Raw genomic sequence first — 21,672 nt, 5'->3', positions numbered from 1 at the left:
AAAGGTAAAAAGACAGTTTGTTTTTATAAAACCTAAAGAAGTACATGAGGATAAACTCGTAATTTTACTCCACAAAGCAAATTATATGATAATATAACAAATATGGTGTTTGGCTTCTTCCTTCTAATAGAAACAAACATCTCAAATCAGAACAGACACATTGCATTCCTCTTCACCTTGTGCATGTATCTTGAATCCAAGGATATCAGCCTGTGGATTAATTCGTGATATCAAGATTGCTCCCTTTTCTCATCTCATGTTTTGTAACTATTTGTGACGGCATGAAGTAAAATGCCCCCATTTTGACCTGTATCTGAATAGTACTGTTAAAAAATCAGTGAGTGAGGCAGAGCTACACCTAGGCATACACCCCACAGATCATCTGACGTGGACACACACAGTATGTGGAATTGTAGGTGGTTATTGCTCTGTTAACCCCCCAGCAGGGCTGGGTCTAACACCTTTTTTTTTCCCTCTCTGGTAGAAATCTAGCTTTACTGCGAGTGCTCCTTTGTTTTGTTTTTCACAATCCAAAGTCTCCTTTTTCTTTTTGTATTGGATTTGAATTTAGAGGGAATAATCAATGATAGCCTCTCAGAATGATAAGGAGTCCTTTAAAAAAAAAAATGCCTGTATTCAGATCTAGATAGCCTCCATATGTAATCGCTTCGATCTTGCACCAAGCCTGACAGTTTTCATGCAGATCTACCCTTAACTTCTTAGTAATCTTGCCAGTGGCATCTTCAATTGTACTACCTGCCACAGAACAAAGACCTTATTTATCATCTTAGTAACTCTGTCACTTCTTACTGGGGTGCATCACCATAGTAAGGTTAGAGATCAACCTACTGACCAATCACAGTGTCACCACAGCTGGGAAAAGCCTCTGACTTCTGCACAGATAGTAAAAGGGTTTTACTTTTTAATGTCTAATTTCTGATGCAATACACAGATGACCATTAAGAATTATAAATTCTAAGTTTATTCCTTCATTGTTTTTTCCCTATTACATTAAATTTGCACATAGTCTAAACCTACATTTGAATTCTGTTTTTAATGTGTTCCTTACTTGCTCTCAGATTCTCCTGTGTCCTAATACACAGGATACAGCTGTGATATTGATGATTCTGTTTACTGTCAGTGCAGTCAGCGTTTTGCTGGTTTTCTTTCCTGGCTTCAAATAAGCTAAATTTTATTATTATAGCAGCTCTTTTCCAGTCTTATTGACCAAAGCACTTAAAGTGCCCCTGCATTCATTCAGGCCTTTTAATACTAAACTGCTGTGCAACGCTTCTCCTCACACACCGCTGCTTAGTCAGCAGCAGAAATGATGCTTTCAGTCTGTATTGTGTGTTTAGCCTCTTTATATTTTTCCCCATACTTTCCTCATAATTTTATCTTCCTTGGCAAAGTCACCTGCTCTGGTGCCAGTATACTTATCTAAACTTTTAATTTTGATTGTTGCGCCAACATCAAGCCTTTCAGGTGAATGTGCGATTGAGAAACCCTGGGTAACCTTGGTGAGTTGGTTAGCAGCTTCTTGTGGCTGCTTATCGTGATTTTTGATGTTTGGGTAAATGAATTCAGATAATTAACAGATATCAGAAGTATGCTGAACTCGCTTCATAGTGCAAAGCCCAGGTAAAAAAAATCTTCTGCCAGCTTTCACTGCTCCACTGTTTTCAATGCTTTAATCTTGTTATTGTACCACAGCTAAACCTGCAACAGCAGCAAATATTTGTATAATCAGTCAATCATCATATTTTTGTTAAAAATTGTTACTTTTGGTTGCTGTGTCTCATTTAAGTCTTTAAGCCTGTTTAAGTCAGGTAATCAATACATTACATTTAGCCCTAGTGAAGCTAATTATTAGTTACAAATGATGATGGTGTTTATTGAACGGATGTTAATGTAAGTGTGCGATATAAACAGGGGGCAGGAAGTAGATTAAGAGGAGGATAATTGATCTGTCACACAGGGGCTGTTTTTGAGGAGGGGGAGATTTTACACTCACGCACACACATATGCAGAAATCCAGCTGTGTTTTGCACACAGATGTGTCGAGGTTCCTCGAGAACAGCGTACCTGTTTGGATCACTTTGAGACCGATAGCACTGTATTCTGCGGGGATTTTGGCATTGAGCTCTTTCTCTATCTTTTTATCATTGTGCTAGTAAAAGATATTCATGTGTTCAGATGAATATTAAACACCTCCTTTTATTTGCAGCGCACTTTGAGACCTCTATGAGTCCAAGGTTGCTTCTTTTTCAGTTAAAATAAAAGCATTCAGGCTCAGTCTTCAGCCTCGGTGTTGCTTTTATCTCTTTAATAAAGTGTGAACTCAGTGATTTAGTCTGTGTGCTCATCCTGTAGAAATACTGAATGTTTGAGCTGCTTTTGAAATTGGTGGCCTAAAACCAACTTGTTCCAGAGCGGGTTAGGAGAGCTGCGTCGTTTCCATGGAGATGTTAAAAGTGAAACAGTGTCCATAATATCTGATAAAGGGCTCCTTAGTTTTACAGATGTAACTTACAGCTGTTTCTCTCTGTTTAGGACCCTGCAGGCGAGCAGGAAACCAGAAGCTCAGTGCAACAGTCAATGCAGCTGCTTCACCTCCTCCATCAGCCCTGTGTGCGGCTCCAACGGCATCACCTACCTGTCCGCCTGCCTCGCCGGCTGCAGCCGAACTGGGATCCCCGCATCCAACATTTCTCAGGTTTTCATTTTGCTTTTGCCCTCTGATTATGATGAGTACCAGCAAGGTTGATGAGGACTGTAGCACAGAAAAGCCACCAGAAACCTTTATAGTGTTCACAGATATGAAGTCCCAGTATTTCACAGCTCTGTCATCAGCATGCACATGCTGGGCAGTCAGGTGGTATACACGTGCTTGTTTCAAGATCAGATGCTGACTGCAGATAATGTCTTCTATATTCAAATCACATCAGCTCAGCAGCACAAAATATCACCACTTCACTGCTGCTGAATTTTTTTTTTTTTTGCTTTTCTTTTTTCAGTTTTTAAGTGCTCCTAAAACAAACACACATTGCTCATTTCTACTGAGGATTTTGATCCAGATGTGAGGAGCAGGTGTAGCATGTGTGTTCCTGCAGGATGAATGGCTTGTTGTTGTACAAACGTCTCTCTCTCTTTCTGTTGACAGAATCTGACCGGCTGCTCCTGTATATCCAACGACAGCGAAAGTGCCACGGCGGTTCCCGGGAAATGCCCAATGTCGGGATGCCAGCAGTCTTTCCTCATCTTCCTGTGCGTGATTTGTGTCTGCAGCCTGGTCGGAGCCATGGCCCAGACTCCCTCTGTCATCATCCTAATCAGGTATCGTTGTGGTTTTATTTTATTTTGTGAAGAGACTCTCAATGCTTTAATTTGAAAAATAAAACTTTTTCTGTTCTGTCTGTTTCTCTTGAAGGACTGTGAGCCCTGAGCTGAAATCATACGCGCTCGGTGTGCTGTTCCTTCTGCTGCGACTCCTCGGTAGGAACCGTTTCCAGATAACACATCACTTTCACATACAATCGCTCAGTCTCATTTCTCTCACTCGCAGCACAAATCCTGTTGAGGCTGCAAGCGTGTGGCGTTTTACCAATGCCTCCAGTGACGCACTCTGTTGATGACGGCAACCCGTCAATCGCTGATGCGCGGCTGCATCGACTTTACGTGTTTTCAGATGGAAAGCAAATAAATCAGATCACGAGAATGTAAAAACAACCTCACGTTCAGGAGGCAAGAGAAGAAATGGAACATAAGAGAGACAAAATGTGATTTTTAAATCATTTCAGTGCGTACGGAGTGATAGTTTGAAGATTTATGATTCTCCTCTCACAGCCAGCAAACCTTAGCTCAGTGCATGTTTCTCTCTTGCAGGATTCATTCCCCCTCCTCTGATTTTTGGTGCTGGGATCGACTCCACTTGCCTTTTCTGGAGTTCGGACTGCGACAAGAAGGGTGCCTGCCTGTTGTACGACAACGCGAATTACAGGCATCTCTACGTGAGCCTGGCCATCGTTCTCAAGGGTGTCGCCTTCCTCCTTTACACCACCACGTGGTATTGCTTGCGGCGGAACTACAGGAAATACATCAAAAGTCACGAGGGCCACTTGACGCCAACTGAGTTTTACCCGTCCCTCACCGACGGCCCCAAAGTCGTCGACAGGACGAAGTTTATATACAACCTCGAGGACCACGAGTTTTGTGAAAATATGGAGTCGGTTTTATAATTTGTAAAGCAAAAAAAGGACAATATGGACATTTAAATGACTATTTTAGGAATGTAGTTTTTTCTTCTTTGTTAAATTCAAGAGGTTTTGATAAAGGCGATCTATTTTACGGCCCGTTGAGGTCCTGGTGGCTCTCGACTGCGCTACACGTCCTCGATAAAATCAAAAGGGTCCACTGTAGTTGTTTACGTCTGAGCGAGGTGTTGTCAGGTGTTGCCAGTGAGTTCCCGTGTTGACTCTGTGGTAGAAGACGAGCGCAGTACCGTCCCACTCAGTCCTAGTCTGTTATTAGTGAGTGGACATGATGCTACTACAAACTATAGTTGCCATATTGTTTTAGGTCCGTCACGAATCCAGTGACAGTTTCCTTTCAGTCAGCACTGTGTGTTTTTGTTCCGTCACTCTTCAAAATGACAGTTTTATGGTTAAAAAAAGAAAAGTTTGGTTTGTTTTTCAGTTATTCATATTTATAAAAGTTGCCAAGTGTTTACAAACTACTAGTTGATGCGTTTTAATTTCACTGCAGGAAATTTTCCTATTAAAAAATTAAAAAAAGAGAGAACAGAAACACCCTCACTGGGTTATTTTAGTGGCCTGTTGGATCTTTTAACTGCTCAGTTTCCTGTTCTCTTGCTGGATCATAGACACTGTTTTTTGATACTTCTTAGACTAGACGTTGAGGTCTTGTCTTATAGGTTGAAATGTGCAATGTTTCTTCATGATAGCATTTCCATGTTGTTTTTACTTCTTTTCAGCCTAATATGTCTTAATAAGGGATAGTTTGAATAAGAACGTTCTATATGTTTTCTTTTGGCTTTTGCACCCAGTGTCAAAGCAAAGGAAATCAAAAGTAGTATTTTTATGTTGTTCATCCTTCAAGTGGAAGGTTTGTTTTCATTTGGCCCAGAATGTTTTTATTAGATTGTTTTCGAGTATAAATTATATGTAATCTAATTGTCTGGGATGTGTGTGTGTCTGATGCTACAAAAGATCTGGGACAATTCACATCTATGTTGTGTTGCCTGTGTCTTCAAACTAGGCCTGTAATAAGATACAGAGGTTACAGATGTGCTAAAGGAGACTGTGTGTACAAGGTTAAATAAAGTTAAAGGGCACTGAATTCATATCCAGGTGTGACTCACTGCACATGTGACCTGTTACTCATCTGAGCTCTCTGCAATTATAGTTTGTCCCTTTTCTTACACTTTTTGTATGGCAGCATATTGTTTATTTTACTCTGGAAATAAATTATTTTTCAGAAAATTCATACAAATTTGAGTTCTTTTCTTTTCTTTTGAGTTCTGTTTGTGTGTAAGTGGCTCCATAGTGTAGTCGTTTACACATTCGCCTAACAAGTCAAAGCTTGCCAGTTTGGTCCCAGGAGGAGGCACGAGTCCCTTGGGGTTTGCATCAGGAGGGACATCAGGTGTGAAAATCTGCCAAATCAAATATGCAGAGCCATCCTGTGGTGGCCCCTTGTGAATAAGGGAGCAGGCAAAATAAGTTTTATTTTGCATGTGTGTAGAGCTGAGTTGTTCAATGTTTTTATAAACAACCACTGTTTCTGCTGGCTAGCAGGGGGAGACTCAAGGGGCAAATTGTCACAAAGTATGGAGGAGTGTCTACAGCCATCTGTAAAATATGGTGGAGGCTGGGTCATGGTTTGGGGCTGCATTTCAGCCAGTGGTGTTGCGGTCAAAGTTGATAGAATTATATTGGTCATATTTTCATCCACAATGCAATACAACCTGTAAAGTGTTGTGGTCTTAACTCAAAAGAAGTAATGTATTATAGCGATGTGGAGTACTCCAGATTTTGGTATCGATCTGATACCGAGTAAATACAACACCGATGCCTTTAATGATACTTTTAACCTTTAAAGGCAGCTTAGGTCAGAGAGAGCAGTGTGTCGTGATTCATGAGATGAATCAATTTGCTAAACCTGGATACATTTTAATGGCCACTAAATCACTGTTTTTATGCAATAATTAGCTAACATAACGAAATGCATCTTTTAACTTTTCATGTATTTTAAAACTGGATTTTCTGGAGACCTGGAATGCCCACCCTCCAACAGGTCTCGTCAGATGTCTGCCCCTCCCTGCACCAGGTCCTGCCAGAGGTTTCTTCCTGTTAAAAGGGAGTTTTTCCTTTCCACTGTCGCCAAAGTGCTTGCTCATAGGGGGTCGTCTGATTGTTGGGGTTTCTCTGTATTATTGTAGGGGTATTTACCTTACAATATTAAGCGCCCATATGGGTGGCTGTTGTGTAAGTAAAATTAAAATCAATTTAGTTTAATTTAAACATGTCTGTCTCTAAGGCACTTTGGATCAACTTCTGTTGTTCAAATGTGCTATAAGTAAAACTGACATGAGAGTTGATACAAAACGATTCAGACATTTTTCATAGTCTGTGTTTAATGCAATTTTTTTTTTTCATTTCTGAAAAACATAATTTATATAACATGATTATATTACGTTAAATAATATAATGCATATTTACAGGATAGAGCAAAGTATCTATCCGATAACAATACCAGCATCGGTATCAATACTATCAATATTTGGATTGATCTGCCCACCTCTGATATATTACACATTACTCATTACTTTTTTTTTTTCAAGTAATGCTGTATTTTACTTAATTAGAAAGTGGATGAAGTAATTTGTTACACTACTCGGTACTTAACTTTGTTCAAATGGCCAACAATATAAAGCTGAGGCAGTTCCACACACCAACACATAACTTATTCTATTTAGAACACAGATGCAATATTTTAGTATTTATTTATGAACAGAAAATTGACAACTTGAAGCAAAGCTGAAAACGAGCACAGAGAGACTTCAAAGCGATTGCCACAGTCAACTTTAGAAACGTGAACAAGTACAAACGGAAGCTACAAGGCTGACTGCTCATCACTGCCTTTGTTGTCTGCTGAAGTTCAGGCTCTGGCTGCTAGCATGCATTCAGCTTTAATGTCACTTTGGGGTTTTGGCATGCTGTCTGTGCAGATACTTGGAAAGAGCTGAAGATGTGTTATCAGCAGAATGCGATTGATTCTATCCTGGATGTAGTTTCAGCTTTACCATCGTACTCTTGTCCTTTCATAAAATAAACAGTAATGTCCATATCTGGACTGCAGGCTGCTCCACCGCGGTCCTCCTCCCACAAGTAACGACACAATTGCAACGGTAATTTATTAATGAATTTAGTGCAGTAACTGCACCACTGAAAAATATAATGTGACTCAATGCTGTTGGCCACAACTTCATTTTTCAGCATGACAATGATCCCAAACAAAGTGCCAATGCAGTAATAGCATAGCAGGACAGAAAAACATGCAGGAGTCGCAAGAGTTCAGGCTGTACTGGTCAAACAAAATATTGATTTTCAAACTTTTTAGAATTGTACAAACTCTGTTTTTGCCCTGTATACTGTATTTCTATTCATGTTTGCACATATTTCAATAAATTGCTGCACTTATTTACCACACTGGCTCAGATGTCACCTGGCTTAATGAGGTCTAGAAGCAGGCTACTGGAACAAGATATGCAAGGACCAAGAACATGGAATTGTTGGAGTGTGTGTGTGTGTGTGTGTGTGTAATCACGGTTCTATTTTTCAGATAGGCTTTTTAAAGATTCTAATATAAGTGTTGAGGCACTGTTAAAATAAAAGCTCCAGCTCAGCTGCCAGTTTGTATTCACGGCTCAGCACATATTCCCAATATTGTACCAAGTCCTCGCCCAGCGAGATGCTTTATATAGACACGAGAAATTAATGGTACCACATGAGGACAGAGACTTTCCATATTTTGATTTGCACAGTGGATTGGAGGCTTAGTTTAGCCGTTAGACTTTAGCTCTCACAGTTTGAGTACCGCAGAACCACTGAGAGTTTGTAAAATATGCTTCTAGATATTATGTAAATCAATACATGTTTCTGCAAAAATAATTTTAACAAGTGCTACTTAATATTTTTACTGTATAAAAACAATAAATAAATCAAAGAACAATTTTACCTTTTGAAGTCAAATAAGCATGAATGTTACATGAGGATGTATATAAGGCTCTCTAATAGCAAATGCTGCTGAGGGAAGGACAAAGTGTGCAATGAGAATTTTCTTTTTCTTTTGTATAATAAAGGCTTTCAAAAGCAGCACAATTCAAAGTTCTTCACTTCATCACATTAATAGACGTGAGAGTTCAATCAGACCTCACGTTTTCTAAGACTTTCATTCCTGATATATGACATATGAAAAGTGAAGTAGATTCAGTCCCTTATAAACCAACAAAAGAATATAAAAGTCACTTTATTGACACACAGGGAGCTGGTACAAGATGACTGATGTGGTCCTCTCTCCTGGGTTTTTTAAGAAACACTTGAATAATAGCTTTCCTGGATTTCTGGACGTAGCACACGAGTCCTTGTGTTCTTGACATCATGTAACTCTCAAATGTCCAACCTTGAGCTAAAATGACTGAGCAGAGCTATATATATATATATATTCACTTTCATAGGTACAGCTGTTTAACTCAAATATTAAATCGTCCAATCATCTGACAGTAATCCATGGAATTTCAGCAAGCAAACATGATCAGGTTAACTTTCGGAAGTTCAAACCGAGAGAAGAAAAATTATTTAAGTGACTTTGAATGTGGCATGGTTGTTGTGGCAAAGTTTACAGAAAATGGTCTGAAAAAGAGAAAATATTCAGTGAGGATCAGTTGTCTGGGTGAAAATGCCTGGTTGATGTCAGGGGAGAGTGGCAAGACTGCTTCGAGCTAATAGGAAGGCAACAGAAAATCAACCAAGCTATGCAGAAAAGCAGCAGATGGGCTACAACAGCATCAGAAGACCACACCGGCTGAAGAACAGAAGAGCATCTCTGATCAATAACCTGTCAATCTCGCTAAAATCAGCCTCGGTGAATCTATGTCACAAATTAAGACATTTCTCGTCCTTGTCATACCGCTGTGCTGATTTCTGTAAATAACTAAGGTAGAAAATACGGTAGTGAAATCCCATATGACAAATGTTGTAGCAACTTTATATTAACCCATGAAAACAGCATCGTAATGATTATGCCAGTTATCCTTTCTGGGCAAAAACAAACACACTGGAATTAATTCCTGTTTTCAGCCTTAACAAATATTTAAGGTGCAAGATTTAGTCCTACAGTTTGAGTGTCATTAAAATGTAACCAAATGAGAAATAAGAAGGAAATTTTGAAAAAGTGTCAATAATATACTTTACAGGCATCAACAAAAAAAACCCCTAACCCTGTCAGTCAGAAGCTGACCTGTAACAGGTGGGCATTACACTAAAAACAGTGTTGCAGAGCTGAAGCCTGTCTGCTAGTACTGTGGGATACTTATACTTTTGATATAGTTTAGATACCAAGTATCACCAATACCAGTACTAATACCGATACTTTTGACCTATAAAGGCTTACGTATCATGGTTTGAGATGAACCATCATCAATTTGCAACTCTGAATACATTTCACTAATTCACAGATTTGTATTTTTCACAATAATTAGTTGTATTAACCTAAATTTCAAAGTGTGCTTTGTTGTATTAACAAAAAACACTAAAAAATTTCACATATTTTAAAACTAATTTTTCTTTTTTAGTAAAATAATAGTAATTTAAAAAAAGGTTCAACACAATACTGAAGTAAGAGGCAATAATGTATCGATCCTATTGCATTAGTATATATCCAATATCTATACCAATACCAGCATTCTTATCGATATTATCTTTGGATCGAGCCCACCTCTGCTTTCTTCGGTTCAAAAAAGCCAAACATGATCTTATGGCAGCACGGTGGCATAATTATCTCTGTTGCCTCACACCAAGAAGGTCCTGAGTTTGCGTGTTCTCCACGTGTTTGCGTGGGTTCGGTTAATTGAGGTTAGGTTAATTGGTGATTCTAAATTACCCATAGGTGTGTATGTGACTGTGATGTCTGTGTTAGCCCTGCGTCAGCGTGCCTGGAGCCTCTCGCCCTGTGGTAGCTGGGATAGGCTCCAGTGCGCCACACAACCCTGCCAAGGATAAGCAGAAGAAAATAGATGAATGGATCTTATGACACATGTAAAGCATGTATAGAGGCATCAAGGTACTATTCCCTCATCTCCTTAGTCTTATCAAATTTAAGGAAATACAGTCTGCTGGAGCAGTTATCTTATGATATGTTATGTCACAGATCACACTGATCTTACATGCAAAATTAATGGCCTCCTCATATTTGTTGCTTCTGAAAACGACATCTCATAATTACAATGACACCTCAGCACTTGCAAATGTGGCTATAATGCGCTTTAAAAAATGAGGGCGCAGTGTATTTCTGCCTGTCTTTGAGCGAGTGTCGTTGTCAGGTGGTTGTAAAGTCTAATAATAGCTCAATGACACTCCTGAACAAGACACACACACACAGAAAGAAAGAGAAAAAGCTTGTGCATGACAGCAGCAGTATCAGTATCACTGCATCTGTCTCAACAGCCTCTGATATTCACCTCACTCCTGATACTCCTCACAACAAAGATGCACAAAATACAACAACTGCGATTCCCCGGGAAGGTGTCCTTGTTGAAAGGCAGAGCAAAAACAAAACAAAACAAAACAAAAAAAGCCAACGACAACAACAAGAATCCACCAGCAGGAAACAGACGCTGCTGCAGGCAAGAGTTTTCTCTCTTAGTCAAGAAGTGTCAATTAGCCTAATGGCTGCTTTAGTAAGACAAAGCGTTACACAACAGCTCGAGTGGAGAAAATAAAGCAGTAAATCCTCTCTGGGGTGCCTCGACTTGCATCCTTCTCAAATTGCTGATACACGTTCAGTGACTGTTAATCTGATAGAGTGACTGAATTCATCCTGCTCTCATTTGGATTTTCATCCCAGAGTGGAAATGCGACGTACATGTTCCACTAAACACACTGAGAGTGAAATGTGAATTAGCACTGGATGTAAAACCAGACATCATATGTGTAAATATCATTATGAGTCATTATGCACAATCTCAGGGCTCCAGCTGCACTTTTCAATTTATGTAAATTAGACCTTTATTCATGTCTGTGAATCGCAATCGTGTAGAAAATGTATGCCTGGAATATGAAAACAGATAGCACTTTCCCTTTAGATTTGCTTCGACTGCATAATCCCTAATTTACTTTCATTATATATCAACTAACTAACTAGCTAAAGACTGACTGAGGGCGAAAATGATGCTAATGATAGGAATTGTATAATGGAGGGGTAACACATTTTAATAAATGACTTTTAATTACAAAGGAATGAAGTATCGATGGCGACTATTCAAACGTCTGTACTTATGAAGAAACTCATCTGCTAAAGGAACGGCAAGAAAATAAAAAAGCAAACATGCTCAGTTAACATTTTGGGATAAACATAAATATATTCAAAGGAAAAATCTTGGCACAGCATAACAGTAATAAAGGGGTGCGTGAAAAGATTCATTTCTTTTCCAACATCAGCACTCTAATTATTTTATCCCTGAAAAGTGCTGGAATTCCCTGAGCAAAGCAAAATAATTGAGAAAATTTTAAAAATGTGTTTGGAAATCACAGAACAGTCCAACATTTATGAGTCTGTGAAGCCGGGAGGGAAAAGTTCAGGGAGGGAGGGAGGGAGGGAGGGAAGGAAGGAAGGAAGGAAGGAAGGAAGGAAGGAAGGAAGAAAGAAAGAAAGAAAGAAAGAAAGAAAGAAAGAAAGAAAGAAAGAAAGAAAGCTGAATTGCTTTCATCTCAGCCATCCTCCCAGTCAATAAAAGCAAAAGGTCATCTTTTACAAAAACAGGATGAAGTGCCGATAATAGTTGCTTTAAAAATGCTTTGTTTAAGGGGCAGAGTTATATTCAGAACCTAATTCAAAGCACAAACATGTCGATAGTTTAGCCTTATCAGAAAAATGAACTCTGTGGCTGATTATTATGTATATCATTAACACTTTACACTGCAGCTCAAAAGTTTGTGGAGGGGATAGTGACGTTTTTTCTTTCGCTAATGGTCCTTTTTTTCATTCCAGTGAATGAGTTGTGTGCTCATATAACGACTGAATCTTTTGTGGTTAACTGAAATATCCCCGCTGTTCACAAACACACACACACACACACACACAGTGTTGTGATCTCAGCCAGCGGCTGCACAGCCTCTCTTCTGGTGCCGTGTACAAGCAGACAGGTTGATAAAACATGGAGGAGCCAGTAGGAAGGAGAATAGGGGAGGTTTTTGATATTTTCTTCCTGATTGTAACATCAGCAGAAGATTTTTCCTGAAATTGTCTGACAACCAAGAAAAATGTGAAAACTGCTGTCAGAACTTTATGTACAGGGGTTTTAGTTAGCAAAGGAGTCTTGTTCTGAGATGCACAGTATGACTTCAAAACAAAGGTTTGTGTGACATGTTTTCAACATGAGTTGACTTCCAGGGGTGATTAAATTAAAATAAATTCCCCGGCACGATCAGGTGGCGCGTTTACCTGCACGTCTGCACTTGCTTCCTCAAACAAATGACACAAAAGCGGCCTGACGTCGAATAGAGCTGTCGGTTTGTTACAATCTGACTCTTGCATTAAATTCAAGCAAACACAAAAAGATGACAAAAGACTAAATCGTGCCTGGAGGCGCGTTGACTAAGCAGGGAGAAATTTAAATGCTGAAAGATGAGGATGATTATTTGAAAGCAAAATGCATTTTACTCCAGTAAAAGTCAGCCGGCATTCCCCCCGAAAAGTTGCAACTCGGTGTGTTAGATTCACACAATAAAGGAAAAGAAGTGCTTCAAACTCAGAGTTTCCTGGGGTTGGACGTCCAAAGCTCCAGCTAAACCCCAGGTCACATCTAATGATTAACAGAATGGTTCATCTTAAATCCTAAATCTTTTCTGATTTTAATGAAGTATCTACACAATGCAGTGTTTTATCTATAGCTACAAGCGAAAGGAAAAAAAACTCCTTCCAGTTGTTTTTGTGGATTTGAAATCCCATTAACGAGTTATATAGTTAGCTGGTCAAGCATCCACGCCTATGTTTGAATATCAAATTGTAGTCTCAACATGCTCCTCAGTGTGGAAAGTAGTAGTTCACAATGCCTGATGACAACTTCAGTTTTTGACAGTTTCCCAAAATCAAAATGTTCTAATTTTTTTTTGAACAACACTTCTCTGATGAGTGTCAGAGGAAAGTGTCTCTGAGGGGCGTTTTGATAGCACAAACAAGACTGCATAAGTGATAACACAAAGCACACTACTCCAGTCACTCACAATTTGCTTAAACAAGTTGCTCTTCAGTCCATATTGACAGGACAGCATCACACAGTAGCTGCAGATTTGTTGGATGGACATGGATGATGCTGGTGTCCCGTTCCACTACATCCCAAATGCTCTGTTAGATTGAGATCTGGTGTCTGTGGAGTCCATTTGAGCACAGTGAACTCACAGCTATGTTCTAGTTTGATGTGATTTGAGCTTTGGGACATCTTTTTGTGACATTTTGGTCATCCATGGCACTCAGGTAGGCTGCGGTGTTTAAACAACGCTCAGTTGGTACTAAGACACTGAAAATGTGCCAACGCCAGCAGCAGCAGCAGCAGACGTGTGGGCTTCTGCCACACATCTGGGCTTCTGCCACACATCTGCTTCAGAGATGCTCTTCTGCTTCTTTTTTGTAGCAGCCCTGTAATGTGAACTGTTTCTAATCAATTTCACTTTTAGATATAAGATATTGTATAAGACAAAAAGAAAACGTGTCTATAAGACAAAAGCAAATTATGCTTTGTTTTTACAATGCAGTGTATTTTATTTTTACTTGTGTGTAATCTTTGTTGTTTGTGAGGTAATAGCTTTGATTTCTTGCATATTTGGCCCATTTATAAAGTGCAGTGGAGAGAAATGACTGCTGAAATGATCAACACTCACTGAATCGACTAAAAACTGACAATACGCTGCTTTTTCCTGCAGACTCACAACCAGTGAAGTACAAGTTTCGTTGTTAACAACAGATTGTCTTTTATGCACTTGACAGACCTCCTTCCACCCTTGTGCCCTTCATACTATTTGTTGAAATTAGCCAAACAGGGTGCACTCAGAAGCTACTGTGACGCAGATAGATGTGGGATCCGTTTTGGCTTCTTTTTCTTGTTGGATGTGTGAACATTTTCAGTGACATCGCTGTCCACTGACTCACTGTTGCAAGGCTATTTACGTTTTTTTTTTTTTTGATTAGATAGAAGATTTTTTTCAAATGCCACTCCGGTCTGGTGGTAAAGAGAAGATGTGCTGCATCTCCTTTCCGAAGATGTGAATTTCACTCTTGTTACTGACAAAATTTGGGATTCATTTTTAAGTGGAAATGTGAAGAAAAAAGATAGATATAGGGCTCTCTGCTGCTCTAAACAAACTAATGACTAAAGCTGACTATGAAATGCACACAAGTAGTTTCCAACAGTGGTGAACACGGCTACAGAAAGATGTTTGACCTTTATTTTGATAACGTGGGTTTTCAGACCACACATGCCTGCTTGAATACTGCACTCAGATGATTCATGCATGCCTGATTTTTTCTCTTTTTTTTTATTTTTTTTTTTAATTTTTTTAACCACTCGCCTCATACACCTGTGCAGGCTGGCTCCACACTGCTGCAGTCTCTCACCTCTCCTCACTCCGTGCGCCAGCAACACCTGGAGCAGCAACCTGGAGAGTGAGATCAAACCGGCTGAGTGGATGGTGGATGTGGAGTGGGCGGGTGGGGGGGAGTGAAGATGGGAGAGTTTGGCCCCTGCGCCTTTAAGACTGCATGTGGTCCACATCTCGCTGCTCCCATGGCAGGCTCTGTAGGTGCACGCGTTCAAAGTTTGACTGGGGAATAGAAGGAAGAGCGGAGACCGCAGCAGCGGCGGCGGCAGCAGCAGCATCGCCCCGTCGGGAAACAGAAACACACACAACTGAACATCTGAGAAGAGAGAGAGGAGAGAGGAAGGACCGCAGCTCGCCGGGGAGTGTCCGACTCTGGCGAAAAGAACAAAGGCACAGATGACTGAGCGGATTTTCGCTTTCTAAATGGAAAACACAAGGAGGTTCATTTAAGTCAGTGTTCGCTAAACGGAGGGACTCCCCCCGGCCCCCCCGGCGGCTGCAGCCTCCCCCCTCTCAGCCATGCCGCTTGTATTCCGCACACTGTTGTTCGGCTTTGTAACGCTGCTGGTTGTGCTTTTGATAATTGATGATATTGCAGAAGTGGAGGAAGAAACTGCGTAAGTATCCCGCCGTGATTTATCCACGCAGTGTGTGTGTGTGAGAGAGAGAGAGAGGGAGAGAGAGATGATGCCCATTGTTTTCTTACCCAGCAGGTTATTTCCTTCAGGCTTTCTCAGAAGATTTGAGGTGCGATGTGTGATGTGAGGGGAGGGAAAAGGGGGCTGACTGAGTGGAATAAACGAGTTTATTTGAATTGAAATGAAGTTCGGAGTTTGGGGTGCCGGAGTGTGCGCGGTTTGTTTTCTACATTTGTAACACTTGGGTGCAGCAGGAGCAGCTGTTCCTACAGCAGCCCGCCTGCCTGGGTCTCCAAGGATTAGGCTATTTGTCTTGCAGCAGGCTGCATGCGGGATAGGATACATTTACACTATAAGAGAGAGGGGGGAGAGAAAGAGAGAAGGGGGAAGCGTGTGTGTGTGTAAGAGAGACAAAAGAGGTGAAGGGGCAAAAGAACGACAAAAAAAAAGAGGGTCTCCTCTATATATTTTTCTTCTTTTCATTTTCAGAGTTTGAAATGTTGCCGCAGGATTCCTCCAAGTCACACACACTCGCGTTTGACCTGCAAGAAGATCCATTCTTAATTTAGCATGAAAAACATGCAGGCTCCAAAAAAGAAAAGAAAAAAAATCCAACCAGACCTCAGCAGGGCTACATCCTCCTCTGCTTCTCTTCATAATCATCACATAGATGGAAAGACGCCCTGTTACCTGAATGGCAAAAAAAACAACAACCAAAAAACAAAAACTCACTTTTAAAGAAAAAAATTCTACGTCTCTATGCAGCTTTTGTCTTCTTGCATTTCTCCCCTTTGAGCAAGAACATTTTGTTTTGAAAGCAATTACCCGGCTGTGGCTCACATTGTAATGAGGTCACATTGGTTTGTGATTTGCCGTGGGAGAAGCACCAGAACCAATTCCACTCCTGCATAAAATTCAAGCTAATATGATTATAACAATATATTTAAAGGCCACCGGGATTGTAAAACGAATGAAAGGAGCCCCGGTAGCACTCGGGTGTTTCACTTCTTCACTCCTATATTTAAAGTCGTCTATTAGATGTGACCAAGGTCACGATTGCAAAATTGCTCGAAGCTTAACAATCTGAATGCATATACAATATATTTACTGTAAATGCATTTTGCCTGATGCATTCAACACCCTTGTAAAGCGATCGCTCTTTTCCCCCATGAAAAGAAAATCTTCTTTTCAGTATAATGGGGCCCCATTAAGGCCACATTTCCCCTCATTACATCAGCAAATGGGTCCACAGTGAAGTTCTCTAAAAATGCCTTGATGTGTGCTTTTCACCTTTATTCTGTCTTGTAAGAGTGATGTACAGTACGCCTGCTGCTGGATACAGCTCAGTGTAAGAATCTACACCGCAGTAAGTGATTCATAATTCAATCTAAACCTTTTTTTTCCCCACTCAGAAATATTGGACATTCAAAGAAGATGAACTTGCACCAGCTCATCCCCAAACCACACAGGTCTGAAATCTTATCTACTCAGACACACAAACACACACACACACACACACAGCTGTAGAACACCAGTGGGTAGCTAAATGGCCTCTCTGGGTAATTTTTGCTTGCTATTGGTCACTGAATCCTTTACAGCTATGATGCCACAGTGAGTCAGTCACAGTGAGCGTCTCATTAGGTTTTTTTAAGGCGAGACACAGCCGCTATAAATACCCATCAAAGTATGTGTGTGTATATGCGTTTGTGTGGTATCCATGTGACAATGCAAACATCTGCCATGTGAGCAAAGCTGGATTTAACTTTAAGGAAACTGCAGTATTTCGCCGAACATCACTTTACTGCATTTAAGTTATTGTTCATGTCAAGGAGGTCCTTTTTCGGAGCAGTGGCTGAATGAATCAGATACTTAAGTAGAAGTAATATTATCTGTACCTACATATAGCCTGCCGCAAGTCCTTAAGAATCTGAAGCAGTATTTGTGCTCACCAGACACTTCATTAGGTACACCTTTTCACCGTTGGGTTGGACCACTCTCTTGCTTCAAGAGTGACTTAATTCTTTGTAGCACAGATTCAGCAACATGCTGGAAACATTCCTCAGAGATTTTGGTCCATATTGACTTGATAACATCACATATTAGCTGGAGACTTGTCAGCTGCACATCAGTGTTGCGAATCTCCTGTCCCTGCAAAGGTGCTGTATTGGATTGGGATCGAGTGACTGTGGGGGCTGTGTGTATACAGTGAACTCACTGACATGTTCACAAAAACAGTTTGAGATGATTTGAGCTTTGTGATGTGTTGCGTTATCTTGCTGGAAGCAGTCATCAACAGATGGGTCCAGTGTGGTTGTAAAGGGATTCACATGCTTACCAACAATACTCAGCCATTAGTATTGCTGGTACATATTAGTCCAGAGTATGCCAAGATATAATCCCCCACACCATTTCGCCACCGCTGGCTGCCTGAACCATTGATACAAGGCAGGATTGATCCATGTTTTCGTGTTGTTCGTGCCAAATTCTGACCCTACCGTCCAAATGTCGAAGCAAATCAAGACTCATCACACCAGACAACGTTTTCCCAGTTTTCTGTTGAGTCCATGTGAACTGTAGCTTCAGTTTTCTGTTATTGGCTGAGAGGAGTCCCACAGGTGTGGTCTTCTGCTGCCATAGCACATCAATTTTAAGGTTCAACATGTTTAATATTCAGAGATGCTCTTGTTTGTACCTTGCTTTTAGAGGTGGTGATTTGATTTACTTTTGTCAGCTGGGAGCAGAGAGGAAGGCAACAGACCATTGTCCTTTGACCTTTGACATCAACAATGCTTTTTCACTTTTTTGGGGTGGCTGTAGCTCAGGTGGCAGAGCAGGTCAGCCACTAATCAGAAGGTCGGTGGTTCGATCTCAGGCTGCCTCCTGGCTGCATGCCAAATATCCTTGGGCAAGATACTAACCCCATGTTTGCCTACTGGTGGTGGTCAGAGGGCCCAGTGGCGCCAGTGTCCGGCAGCCTCGCCTCTGCCATTGTGTGAATGACTGAATGTAGTGTAAAGCACTTTGAGGTCCTTAGGGACTAAGTAAAGCGCTATACAAATGCAGGCCATATACCATTTGGACCATTCTCTATAAACCGTAAAGGTTTTCCCATTGGTTGCATGGGAAAATCCTAGTATATCAGCAGAATCTGAAATACTCAGATCCCATCTGGCACCAACAACTATGCTTTTTTCAAAATAACTTAAATTACATTTGTTTCTCATTCTGATGTTCAGTTTGAACTTCAGCAGGGTGTCTTGTCTGGATGCCTAAATGGATACCATGTGATTGGCTGTTTAGACATTTGCATTAATGAGAAGTTGAACAGGTGTCCCTATCAAAATGGCCAGTGATAAAGCAGCCCCATCAGATGTCATGTTCCAGTTCAAATTTTCATCTTAAGTTGGACCTATCTTACTTTTCCTCATTTTCTGGGCTTACTGATGGTAGATGCTCCTATTAAAAATGGCGAAATTTTCAAATAATGGAGCCGGCATGGGAATAACTAAAAATGCCATATGTGAAAAAATTCAGGCTTCAGTGTATTAAAAAGGTTCACTTTCATATGTTATTTCCTCCTACTGGCTCTCTATTAGGTCACAAAGAGGGGATAGCCCTAATCGGCAATCTGCTGTTTAAACCTTCTGTTTGCAAGTGGCAACCAATCAGAAATAAGTTGGGTTAAAGGAAGAGGAAGTGAAACTAAATTTCACACATAGAAGATGAACCAAGGGACTGGAAAAGAGCAAAGCCGGTAATAAACAAAGCATGGAGTCATTTGTTAAATCTAGTTTTCTTGTACCGTAACTCTACCTTGGTACACTCAGATTCACATATTTTTCTTGGTTACATTCTATACAGCATCTCTGTTTTTAGTCTGTTCGGAGAAGGAAAAGCTTGACATAACAGCCTTTAGATTTAGAAATGAATGGGGCAAATTCTAACACTACATGGAGGAGATAACAGGCATAATTTTTTTGGACTGTGTGTTGGTAACACAACTTTTTCTTATCATTTAGAAAAGCTGCAGTACATGTAAACCCCACTGCTTTGACAACAGCAAGCGCGGACACATATCGTCACCGTCCAATCTACAATAACACTGCCAAACACTCGTCAAACAGCTGGACTTTCAATAAGACCCTCTCCCACCTCATCAGGTATTTTTATCACCCTCCACAATTATCTCCACAAGGTTTTACACTTCGCTGTAGACGGGCGGTCATAATTGGCGCATATTTTCTCTTTTCACAGGAAAAACATTCTGAGATTCCTCGACCCGGAGAGAGACATCTCGATTCTGAAGGGCACGCTGAAACCGGGAGATATCATCCACTATGTTTTTGATCGCCACAGTACCACAAACATCTCAGAAAATCTCTACCGTCTCTTGCCAACCGTATCCCCCATGAAAAACCAGCATTACAGGCGCTGTGCCATCGTGGGCAACTCCGGGATCCTTCTGAACAGCAGCTGTGGGCCTGAGATCGACTCTCATGACTTTGTTATCAGGTAACATGGGTGATTTAAGTCTTAGAAGCCTTTTGCTTGAAATAAATCATAAAACACAGCAGTTAAAATGGACTATAATTGAAATAGATTGGTGCATGAAGTTTTAGGCTTGTCTTATCTCCTGCACTGAGTGTATAATTCATATTAGTATGATAATCGATAGCTGGTGGCCACACGGCTGGAAATATTTTAATTGTGCATTTGAAAAAGCTGTCAAAGCTTCTCTGATGGCTTAAATTTGGGAGCCAACTGTCAAGTTGAGAGCTGTTAGATGAACGATTATACATGAAATTGACATTTTGAACAGCCTTTGCATGCAGCGGTAAGACGTTGTGCTTTTCAGAGAAACACCAGTGTTCTCCTGGGCCCTGCTCTCATTTAGCAGAGCGCGCTGTTTGCGAAGCCATCGGCCAGGTCTGTTTGTGTTTGGGTGCAAGCTCGCGAGTCCCTGAGTGGGTTATGTATCACCATTCATACCTGCCACCAGAGGTAAAGAAAAAAAAAGCCTGTCAAGGCTGTATTATATTTGGCAGATGGGGAAAAAAAAGAAAAGTGTTCTGGTTTAAATTATCTTTGGAGTTAGGCATGATCGAACAGAACCGCCCAACCTGCACACTCTCAGAAATCAGTGTTGTTAGAATTAGAGCAGCACCTCACTGCGCTGGTTGATCAATAGCTCAAAGTCTTGCACACCTTTCACGAGTGGATTCTGTTGTATGCCTATCTGTCTTGTATCTTGTGCTGCCGTGTTACCCTGATGAGAAGAGGTCATGATTTCTAGACTCCCTCAGCATCATGATAATGCCAGGCGATGGCAGTAATGGTCAGCTGAAGTCACAGAACAGGAAATATGTCATTTTGAGAAGCGGAGGAATTTGCTTCTGTGCTCACATATCCGATCGGCAGATAATGTTGCAGCTAAATATAGTTCCCTGCCCTTCGCTCAGTTCCCACAAAGTAGGTTGACAGCGTTCGGGGTACATAGATTGCTTCAGCTCATCATGCACCATCTGTTCTTTGCAGTGGGTACATTAGCTGCTGTGGACAGCGACAGCAACCATTAAGATGTAAAACACAACACCACAGAGCGGAGAACACCCACACAGATAAAAGATCCAGGGTTCATTTGCTCAAATTAATTAATTAATTAATTTAAAAAAAAATCAAATCTGTGGCAATTAAAGTTTTAACTCCAAAGCCTGCTGAAGTTTTAGCAAATTTGGCAAATGTGATTCACTTTATAATTACGGTTTAAAACATAGATTATGAAAGAGATAGCATGGCGTTGGCGGCACCTGACCAGTCACAAAAAGGGAGCAATTAAATAAACACGAGGCTTACAGAACAAAATCATTTTTGTTTAATTAAAAATTGCCTTATGAGGCTTTGATGTATTTATTTATTGAGATTCTGAATTTCTACAAGACTGCGATTTCAAGAGGTTCTGTGTTTTTATAATACCTGTACTGATTTTACTAAATCTTGCCTCTGACATATTCCCTCCATGCAACAATAATTAATAAAGACTGAAACTACAGTGGGGCAAAAAAGTATTTAGTCAGCCACCGATTGTGCAAGTTCCCCCACCTAAAATGATGACAGAGGTCAGTAATTTGCACCAGAGGTAC

General features: G+C 40.6%; 2 protein-coding genes across 5 annotated transcripts in view; both read left to right on the top strand.

The window, feature by feature from the left end:
• The window catches only part of slco3a1a (solute carrier organic anion transporter family member 3A1a), a 39,236-nt gene extending 32,375 nt beyond the window's left edge, over positions 1 to 6,861 (top strand). For all 3 annotated transcript variants that reach the window (XM_005933024.3, XM_005933018.3, XM_005933021.3), the window contains exons 8-11: positions 2,554 to 2,716; positions 3,164 to 3,336; positions 3,431 to 3,495; positions 3,886 to 6,861. In XM_005933024.3, coding sequence (XP_005933086.1) covers positions 2,554 to 2,716; positions 3,164 to 3,336; positions 3,431 to 3,495; positions 3,886 to 4,238 — 754 coding nt within the window. In that variant the 3' untranslated portion in view covers positions 4,239 to 6,861. The remainder of the gene's footprint in view (positions 1 to 2,553; positions 2,717 to 3,163; positions 3,337 to 3,430; positions 3,496 to 3,885) is intronic.
• Positions 6,862 to 15,027: 8,166 nt separating this feature from the next.
• st8sia2 (ST8 alpha-N-acetyl-neuraminide alpha-2,8-sialyltransferase 2) overlaps positions 15,028 to 21,672 on the top strand; it is a 16,725-nt gene continuing 10,080 nt past the window's right edge. The window contains exons 1-4 of one of the 2 annotated variants that reach the window (XM_005933032.2): positions 15,028 to 15,511; positions 16,945 to 17,001; positions 19,552 to 19,692; positions 19,787 to 20,044. In XM_005933032.2, the coding sequence (XP_005933094.1) occupies positions 15,414 to 15,511; positions 16,945 to 17,001; positions 19,552 to 19,692; positions 19,787 to 20,044 (554 nt within the window). In that variant the 5' untranslated portion in view covers positions 15,028 to 15,413. The remainder of the gene's footprint in view (positions 15,512 to 16,944; positions 17,002 to 19,551; positions 19,693 to 19,786; positions 20,045 to 21,672) is intronic. The other variant, XM_042225246.1, reaches the window with a different exon arrangement.

Source organism: Haplochromis burtoni, unplaced genomic scaffold (assembly GCF_018398535.1).
Source record: "Haplochromis burtoni strain Fernald_Lab_line unplaced genomic scaffold, NCSU_Asbu1 Contig_164, whole genome shotgun sequence".
In the NCBI taxonomy this organism is placed as follows: Eukaryota; Metazoa; Chordata; class Actinopteri; order Cichliformes; family Cichlidae; genus Haplochromis; species Haplochromis burtoni.
Note: the sequence above shows the minus strand (reverse complement) of the source record. Positions and strands in the feature narration are given on the sequence as shown.